The sequence below is a fragment of the Mandrillus leucophaeus genome, unplaced genomic scaffold (assembly GCF_000951045.1).
Source record: "Mandrillus leucophaeus isolate KB7577 unplaced genomic scaffold, Mleu.le_1.0 Scaffold51, whole genome shotgun sequence".
In the NCBI taxonomy this organism is placed as follows: domain Eukaryota; kingdom Metazoa; phylum Chordata; class Mammalia; order Primates; family Cercopithecidae; genus Mandrillus; species Mandrillus leucophaeus.
This window is the reverse complement of record NW_012105475.1, coordinates 6,496,639-6,506,637: the sequence shown is the minus strand read 5'-3', so window position 1 is coordinate 6,506,637 and position 9,999 is coordinate 6,496,639. Positions and strand designations below refer to the sequence as shown.

At 40.1% G+C, this 9,999-nt stretch overlaps 1 protein-coding gene across 1 annotated transcript in view; it reads left to right on the top strand.

Annotated features, from left to right (window-relative positions):
* ESCO1 (establishment of sister chromatid cohesion N-acetyltransferase 1) overlaps positions 1–9,999 on the top strand; it is an 88,055-nt gene that overhangs the window by 20,954 nt on the left and 57,102 nt on the right. Inside the window, exons 3-4 of the mRNA XM_011996360.1 lie at positions 4,051–4,153; positions 4,395–6,514. Of these exons, the coding sequence (XP_011851750.1) occupies positions 4,985–6,514 (1,530 nt within the window). The 5' untranslated portion in view covers positions 4,051–4,153; positions 4,395–4,984. The remainder of the gene's footprint in view (positions 1–4,050; positions 4,154–4,394; positions 6,515–9,999) is intronic.

The following is a 9,999-nucleotide window of genomic DNA, read 5'->3' as shown; positions in this document are numbered from 1 at the left end:
TGTGTGTGTGTGTGTGTGTGTGTGTGTGTCAGTCAGAATCTCACTCTGTTTCCCAGGCTGGAGTACAGTGAGTGGCATGATCTCAGCTCACTGCAACCTCTGCCTCCTTGGTTCAAGCAATTTTCCTGCCTCAGCCTCCCGAGTAGCTGGGATTACAGGTGCCTGCCTCCATGCTCAGCTAATTTTTTTGTATTTTTAGTAGAGACAGGGTTTCACCATGTTGGCCAGGCTGGTCTTGAACTCCTGACTTCTTGATTCACCTGCCTTGGCCTCCCAAAGTGCTGGGATTACAGGCGTGAGCCACTATGCCTGGCCCCATTTTTTTGTTTTTGTTTTTTAAAGAGATGGTGTCTTTGTCACTCAGTCTGGAGTGCAGTGGCATGATCATAGTTCACCGCAGCCTCAGACTCCAGAGCTCATGTCATCCTCCTGCCTCAGCCTCCTGAGTAGCTGGGCCTGTCTGTAGGCATGTGCTACCATGCTCAGCTTATTGGAACATTTTTTTTGCCAGGTACAGTGGCTCATGCCTGTAATCCTAGCAGTTTGGGAGGCCAAAGTGGGTGGATCACTTGAAGTCAGGAGTTTGGGACCAGCTTGGCCAACATGGTGAAACTCCATCTCTACTAAAAATACAAAAAAGGCCAGGCGCAGTGGCTCATGCCTGTAATTGCAGCACTTTGGGAGGCTGAGGCAGGCAGATCATGAGGTCAGGAGTTCGGGACCAGCCTGGCCAACATGGCAAAACCTGATCTCTACTAAAAATACAGAAAAATTAGCCAGTCGTGGTGGCACGCACGTGCCTGTAATCCCAGCTACTCAGGAGGCTGAGGCAGGAGAATCACTTGAACCCAGGAGGTGGAGGTTGTAGTAAGCCGAGATTGTGCCACTGCACTCCAGCTGGGGCAACAGAGTGAGACTCCATCTTGGTGGGAAGCAGGGGAAAGTAGCCAGGTGTGGTGGTGCATGCCTGTAGTTCCAGCTGCTTAGGAGGCTAAGGCACGAGAATTGCTTGAACTTGGGAGGTGGAGGTTGCAGTGAGCTGAAATTGTGCCACTGCATTCTATCCTGAACAACCAAGTGAGAATCTGTGTCAAAAAAACTTTCTTTTTCTTTTTTTTTTTTTTTTTTTTTTTTTTGTGGTAAATCTTGCTCTGTTACTCAAGCTGGTCTGGAACTCTTGGCCTCAAGTGATCCTCCTGCCTCAGCTTCCCAGAGTAGCTGGGATTATAGACGTGCCACTGCACCTGGCTATCTTGGCCCTTTTAATCTGGAAACTCATGTCATTCAGGTCTAGGAAAATTTCTTGAGTTCTTGAATTTTTTTTTTTTTTCCCCAGTGCTTTTTTTCTGTTCCCTGAAAGGTCCAGTTAATGGCCTGTTGGACCTCATGGCTTGTCCTCTAGTTTTCCTATTTTTTTTGCTCCCATGTACCATCTTAGTCATTTTGATGTACTTTATAGGAGAGCTCCTTATCTTTACCTTCTGATGTGTCTGTTGACTTTTTCTTTTTTTTTATAGTGTTTTTAATTTTCAAGAGTTCTTTTTTGTATGCTGTTCTTGTATATCTGTTTCTTGACAAATTAGCTTATTTTTAGTTTTTGTTTCTAATTTTTTCTTCAAAGCTACTTTTTTCCTGTTTTTTCTTCGTATGAAGGTTTTTCTTGTGTTTGTGGTGATTCTTGTTTAACTGCTCATGGTTAAAAGTGATTGGAAATTGTGTGTATTTGGATGGTAGAGTGGCGGGTAGACTCCTGACTATAGGGTGTGTGTTTGTGTTTGTGTCTTAGTGATTATAGATAGACGTTATCAATATTTTTAGGTATTTTCTCTAGGGCTTGCCAAATTCGGTAGTACTCATCTTCAGAACATAATATTTCCGTTTTCTTAGTAGAAGGTGTATGCTTGGAGCCTCTAGGAGCTATCCTCTAGGAGCCTTGGTGAGTAGGCAAAGAGGGTTTTGAATGTACAGAGTGAGTTTCAGCAATCGGTGTGTATATTCCTATTTATTTCTTCTGTTATCGATATGATACTTCCATCCTCAACTGTGCGTCCTCAACTGTGTTGAGCCTGCAGACCTTCTGTTTCACTCCTAGAGATTTATACCTCTAGTCTTCTGAGTGCTAGTAGTGGGAATGGCAATCTGGGAGTCTCTCTGCTTTTTTCTTTTTTTGTGTGTGGAATGGAGTCTAGCTCTGTCGCCCAGGCTAGAGTGCAGTGGTTCGATCTCGGCTCACTGCAAGCTCCGCCTCCCAGATTCAAGCAATTCTCCTGCCTCAGCCTCCCCAGTAGCTGGTACTACAGGCGCCCGCCACCACGCCAAGCTAAGTTTTTGTATTTTTAGTAGAGACGGGGTTTCACCGTGTTAGCCAGGATGGTCTTGACCTCCTGACCTTGTGATCTACGTGCCTCAGCCTCCCAAAGTGCTGGGATTACAGGTGTGAGCCACCACTCCTAGCCTGTTTTTTTTTTTTTTTTTTTAAAGACGGAGTCTCTTGTTGTCCAGGGTGGAGTGCAATGGCACAATCTGAGTTCACTGCAACCTCTGCCTCCCAGGTTCAAGTGATTCTCCTGCCTCAGCCTCCTGAGCAGCTGGTATCACTGGCATGCAGCACTACGCCCAGCTAATTTTTTTGTATTTTTAGTAGAGATAGGGTTTCACCGTGTTGGCCAGGCTAGTCTTGAGCTCCTGGCCACAAGTGATTCGCCTGCCTCGACCTCCCAAATTGCTGGGATTACAGGCGTGAGCCACTGTGCCCAGCCCTATCTGCTTTTTTGAGTCCCATTTTCTTGTTTTTTTTTTTTGAGACAAGAGTCTTGCTCTGTCGCCCAGGCTGGAGTGCAGTGGCACGATCTCAGCTCACTGCAACCTCTGCCTCCGGGTTCAGGTGATTCTCCTGCTTCAGCCTCCCAAGTAGCTGGAATTACAGGCACCCACCACCACGCCCGGCTAATTTTTGTAGTTTTAGTAGAGTTTCACCGTCTTGGCCAGGCTGGTCTTGAACTCCTGACCTCGTGATCCACATGCCTTGGCCTCCCAAAATGCTAGGATTACAGGTGTTAGCCTCCGTGCCTGGCCTTTTGAGTCCCATTTTTATCCCCATCTCTATGGAGTCTGATACTGCCAATTCCTGAGTCTTGGGGTATAAATAGATCTTCTCAGCTTTCCACATTTCTACCTGAAGATTCAGATTTTCTTGAGTCTACTAAGTCAGTTATTTGTCCTTCTCTGTAGCATCTGCACTTCTAAATTTTTATCATGTACTCACTTGTTCTGTATCCTTTGGGTTTATGGCTTTGTCTTGGCTTTTTATTTACTTATTTTTAGAGATGGGGTCTCACTCTTTTGTCCAGGTTGGAGTGCACTGGCATGATTATAGCTTACTGCAGCCTTCAACTCCTGGGCTCAAACAATCCTCCTGTCTCAGTCTCCCAAGTAACCTGGACTGTGGGTGCATGCCACAATGCCTGGCCAATTTTTAATTTTTGTAGAGACAGAATCTTGCTGTGTTTTCCAGGCTGGTCACAAACTCTAGGCTTTAAGCGATCCTTCTTCCTCAGCCTCTGGAGTTGCTAGGATTACAGGTGTGAGCCACCACAACTGGGTCTTGTTTTAGTTCCTCTATTGCTTTTTTTTCCAGTAGGGTTTGAATGGGAATAGAGGTAAATGTGTGTGCTTAAATCTTCCTCCTTTGACTGTATTTCAGTCTTTTTCTATGTCTATAGTTATCTATGTGCATTGGTTTTTCCCCCACGTAGGATTTTACTTTATTGGTTTACCCCATTTTATGCTTATATTATGAATTGTTTTTCGTCTTTTAAAACTTTTTTTTCACAATATAAATGAATGCTTACTAGTCCATTGGCTGCATATAGTTGACTGCAAATTAGAAATACTAAAATTAAATGCTCTGTGTAATGTGAGCTCTGAGGAAATAATGACTAATGGTAGGACAGGATGAAATTATGGAGTGTTATATTTGATGAGAGCTGAATGGATGATTACATCTTTCCTTTGTCCTTTTAAACATTAAAAAAGCCCTTTTTCTTTCAGGTGCTGTGTGATGTGTTAAGAGCATATTATAAGGAATGATTTTGTCTAATTTTCATGAGTTATGGTGGCTGAGACATCGAGTCTATGTTGTGGGGCAAAAACTGTAAGTAAACCTCAAGGAATACACTGATTTTCAACTATTCTATGCTTATATAAGACAAGTTATTGATTATTCATAGGAATATACTTGGGATACTTCGTTCTGTTAGCCTTAAGGGTACAGACTAGATATTTCAAAAGAAAGAGTTAGATTTTATTTAAATCAAGGTTATTTCTGTGTAGTATTAGCATTGCCATATTTCATGGATTGTACAAAACTTTATTTTTGTTTTTTAATTTTTCAGAAATGGCAGCACAAAAGGAAATCTATATTAATAGAATATTTTATTGAACAAAGGAGGTTAGATAAGAACTGCAAACCAACAGACTCAGCAAACAAGGAAAGAAACGTGTTAGCCATAAGACATGTTTCAAGTGAATCGAAGTCCAATAACTGTAGACTTCAGAAGAAAAAAGTTTTCAAAAATTTTATCAAAACAGGTCACTGATAAATAACTCCCCAGTAATAGGGCTAGGCCTGAAACCAAAATTAATTAAAAAATTAACAAAACAGTTCGAACCTGAATTAAATTTCTTTTCATAAAAAAACTTGTTAAAAATAATCAAATTAAATTTTCCTCAAATTTTTATTACCTTGTCCAAAGTAAAGCAAGTATCTTTTAGCATTCATGCCAGCTTTTCTCATGTTCTAGGAATGACAGAAACCTTACTTGAAGCAAACTAGTATTTTTGTTGAAAATGTGTATCAGCATCAGTTAAAGTTGATTTTTCATACCTGCTCCTCAGTAATAATACTAGCTAATCAGCATTCACGCCTACCAGGACACAAAAATCCTCTTCAAAATTACACAGAAAAGAAAGTCATTACTCAGGAATGATGTCCATTCAGGAGAAATCAAAAGAGAATTCTTCCAAAGTTACTAAAAAAAGTGAAGATAAGAATTCAGAAACAGAAATTCAGGATTCTCAAAAGAATCTAGCAAAAAAATCAGGTCCAAAGGAGACTACAAAATCACAGGCTAAATCTTCCAATGAAAGTAAAATAAATCAGCCAGAATTGGAAACACGCATGAGTACGAGGTCATCAAAGGCAGCGTTTACTGATAAAGCTACCAAATCCATTAATAAAAATACAGTGACTGTGAGGGGACATTCACAAGAATCTACAAAAAAGAAATTATCTCAGAAAAAATCCGTGCATGAAAACCCTAAAGCAAATGAACAGCTTAACCGGAGATCACAAAGGCTACAACAATTAACAGAGGTTTCAAGAAGGTCTTTACGCAGTAGAGAAATTCAGGGTCAAGTTCAAGCAGTTAAACAGAGTTTGCCACCAACTAAAAAAGAGCAGTGTAGCAGTACTCAGAGTAAATCTAGTAAAACAAGTCAGAAACATGTGAAGAGAAAAGTACTGGAAGTAAAGTCTGACTCTAAAGAAGATGAACATCTAGTAATTAATGAAGTAATAGATTCCCCCAAGGGGAAAAAACGCAAGGTAGAACATCAGACAGCTTGTGCTTGTAGTTCTCGGTGTGTACAAGGATCTGAAAAGTGTCCTCAGAAGACTACTAGAAAAGAGGAAGCGAAACCTGTGCCTGTAACTTCTGAGGTGAAAAGATCAAAAATGGCTGCTTCAGTGGTCTCGAAAAAGAATGAGATAAAGAAGTCGGTTCATACACAAGTGAATACTAACACAACACTCCCAAAAAGTCCACAGCCATCAGTGCCTGAACAAAGTGATAATGACCTGGAGCAAGCAGGAAAGAGCAAACGAGGTAGTATTCTCCAGCTCTGTGAAGAAATTGCTGGTGAAATTGAGTCAGATAATGTAGAGGTGAAAAAGGAATCTTCACAAATGGAAAGTGTAAAGGAAGAAAAGCCCACGGAAATAAAATTGGAAGAGACCAATGTTGAAAGACAAATACTTCATCAGAAGGAAACAAATCAGAATGTGCAATGTAATCGTTTTTTCCCAAGTAGAAAAACAAAGCCTGTGAAATGTATACTAAATGGAATAAATAGTTCAGCCAAGAAGAACTCCAACTGGACTAAAATTAAACTCTCAAAATTTAACTCTGTGCAGCACAGTAAGTTGGACTCTCAAGTTTCCCCTAAATTAGGCTTATTACGAACCAGTTTTTCACCACCAGCTTTAGAAATGCATCATCCAGTGACTCAAAGTACATTTTTAGGGACAAAGCCACATGATGGAAATATAACTTGCCAGCAGGAAGAAATGAAAGAAACTAATTCTCAAGAAGTGAAAATTAATGATATTACAGTAGAAATTAATAAAACCACAGAAAGGGCTCCTGAAAATTGTCATTTGGCTAATGAGATTAAACCTTCTGACCCACCATTGGATAATCAGATGAAACATTCTTTTGATTCAGCATCAAATAAGGTAATCTGTTTTTATTATGCACAATAGAGGTGCCTAAATATTTTCTGTAAGAAATGTCTATAACATTTTAGCATAAGAATCAAGTCATAAAAGTTTGGAGAGTCATTTGTTAAGGTCTCCTGTTAAGTTGTTAGCGAGAGTTTTATTAACCCAGTCTTGTTGTGATAGAACTTTAGATGTCTCACATTTACTTGGGGTGCTTCTCATTGTTTCCTCATTTTTACTCTTCATTTTTATTTTATGTAAGCATAAGCCTGGTGAATTCCAGCTTTTCTTTTAAATTTAACACACTGATTTTCCTATTAATTATAACCATAGAAAGTACATTTCTTAGGGACTACTTTTCTTTTTTTTTTTTTGAGATGGAGTTTCGCTCTTGTTCCCCAAGCTGGTGTGCAATGGCGTGATCTCGGCTCACTGCATCCTCCGCCTCCCTCATTCAAGCCATTCTCCAGCCTCACCCTCCCGAGTAGCTGGGATTACAGGCATGCACCACCATACCTGACTGATTTTGTATTTTTAGTAGAGAAGGGGTTTCTCCATGTTGATCAGGCTGGTCTCAAACTCCTGACCTCAGGTGATCCATCCGCCTCGGCCTCCCAAAGTGCTGGGATTACAGGCGTGAGCCACTGCACCTGGCCTTTAGGGACTACTTTTGACCTAAATATTAAAATTAATTTCAACTAGGACTAAACAGCCTTTTTTCCTACTGGATATAACTTAAAAGTTAAACATCTTTAAGGAGATGACTTGTGTGGCTGTTTTGAATAGTTGGCAAGTAGAATGTCTGAGAGGTATAAATAATTCAGTCTTCAGCCTAAGAATAAAATTGTAGTGGCCAGGACTCTGAAATGGAAAAGTGAATTGAAAACCAGAATCTTGTATCTGGAATAAATTTTGATTATCTAAGAAAGTAGTTTTAAACTTTATGAAAGCAGCTGAGCCCCTTTCTTCCTAAAATAAATTATATGTAGGCTACTAATACATAAAACCAATAAGCAGAAATTTTATATGCATAGAACCCTGGAACTCTAACATAGATCTAACTCATTTATTTGTACTATTTAATTTTATAATGAGAAAACTTGAGAATGGAATATGATTTAGGCAACTTTTGTTTGGTGGCACAAATAGAATTAGGATCCAGGTGTTCTAATTCTTAGCCCAGCATTCTTTCTAAAACAACATACTCTGAACATTAGAAATCATTTGAGCAAAAAAAGTCATCATGAATAGAGAAAAAAGTCAAATCACTTCAAAGTTTTGCAAGTGATTTAAAGTTCTCTTTTGAGACATTTTGTCTAGGAGCAAATGTGAGTTAGGAGTCTGGGCTTTATTCCAGAAGCCGTGAAAATAGATCAGTGTCTATTATTTTTCTTAAAGGGAGAAGACACCATATTGTACTCTCAGATTTTATTTTCTGTATAGATAGGAATGCAAGCATCAATTAAAAGATGATTGTTCAGAGAGATTTTACCAGTCAGTGATAGTAATTAGAAATAAGTAGTGAGTTGTAGTGTGAGTAATAAGTGTGGCTTCTTGCAGAGATGTAGTGGCTTTTTATGGATTGTGTCTCCAGATACAGTTGTAGAGTGTGTCTTCTAACTCCTTGCTGCATAAATGCTTGTTAGAACTTAGAAGGCAGACAGTTTATGGAGAGTATATTGATGGATATGAAATCTAATTCATTCCTTTGTAGTAAACTGTGCTAGAATAAAGATGCTTACGTAGACCACATTATTTTGACCTTTGATAACATTGCCTTTACTGAAAGATACTTTGAATTTATGCAGCCCCTCTGTTTGGAGGAACATTATAAGAAACCATTCTGCTGGGCGTGGTGGCTCATGCCTGTAATCCCAGCACTTTTGGGAGGCTGAGGCTGTTGGATCACCTGAGGTCAGGAGTTCAAGACCAGCCTGGACAACATGGTGAAACCCCATCTCTACTAAAAATACAGAAAATTAGCTGGGTGTGGTGGTGCGCACCTGTAATCCCAGCTACTCAGGAGGCTGAGGCAGAAGAATCATTTGAACCTGGGAGGCAGAGGCTGCAGTAAGCTGAGATCACGCCGCTATACTCCAGCCTGGGTGACAGAGTGAGACTCTGTCTCCAGAAAAAAAAAAAAAAAAATCCGAAGAAACTTGTTGCTATGTTAAAAATCTTATGGTTTGAAATTCTAGAATATTGCAAACATTTAGAATATAGCAGAGATTAACATTACTCTCATATGTCTACCACCCAGATTTGACAAAAGTTAACATTTAAAAAACATTACTAAAAATCCTTTAAAGTTACAAAAGGTACATTACAGGTGTAGTTGAAGACTGCAACTCTTTTTTTTTTTTGAGACAGTCTCACTCTGTCGCCCAGGCTAGAGTGCAGTGGTGCATCTCGGCTCACTGCAAGCTCCACCTCCTGGGTTCACGCCATTCTGCTGCCTCATCCTCCCAAGTAGCTGAGACTACAGGTGCCCGCCACCATGCTGGGCTAATTTTTTGTATTTTTAGTAGAGACGGGGTTTCACTGTATTAGCCAGGATAGTCTCGATCTCCAGACCTTGTGATCCACCCAACTCGGCCTCCCAGTCCACCGCGCCCAGCCAAAGACTGCAAGTCTTTATTCCATTTACCTGACTCCCCATAGTTAAATGTGCTCCTAAAGTGGATGTAGATCTTTTCAGTTTTTATTTCTGTGATTTTATGTGTGTATAAATTCATAAAGAATACTTAGCTTTGTTTGTGTTTCAGTGTTTTACAAAAATACTAACACATACATATTTTTGTAACTTGACTTTGTGTAATCAACATTATATTAGATGCTTATTGATACATGAGTATTTTAAAAACTGTATAGGAATATACCACAAGTTTATCTTTTCCTCTATGAAAAGACTTTCAGCTTGGGTCAGGCACGGTAGCTCATGCCTGTAATCCCAGCATTTTGGGAGGTTGAGGTGGAAGGATCTCTTGAGCCGAGGAGTTTTAGACCAGTTTGAGCAAGATGGTGAGACTCCATCTCTACAAAATAATTTAAAAATTATCTAGGAGTGGTAGTGTGTACCTGTGGGCCCAGCTACTTGGGAGGCTAAGGCAGGAGGACTTCTTGAGCCCAGGAGGTTGAGGCTGCAGTGAGCTGTGATCATTTCACTGCATTCCAGTCTGGGTGACAGAGTGAGACGCTCTCTCAAAAGAAAAAGAAGACTTTCACCATTCAGATTGTTTCCAATTATTTTTTGCTAATCTCAACATTTTGACCACTGTCACAGAGTGATCAGGAAATGTGACCATATTGGTTCAGGACATATTTGAGTGCCTGCTATGTTCAAGGTGCTGTGCTAGGGCTATAGAACATGGGTAGGTTTCCTGCCCTTAAGGAGTTTCCATTTTCGTTTCCCTGAGATAGCCACTGTTGATGGAGTTTGGAGTATTTTTTTCTTTTTTGAGACAGAGTCTTGCTCTGTAGCCAGGCTGGAGTGCAGTGGT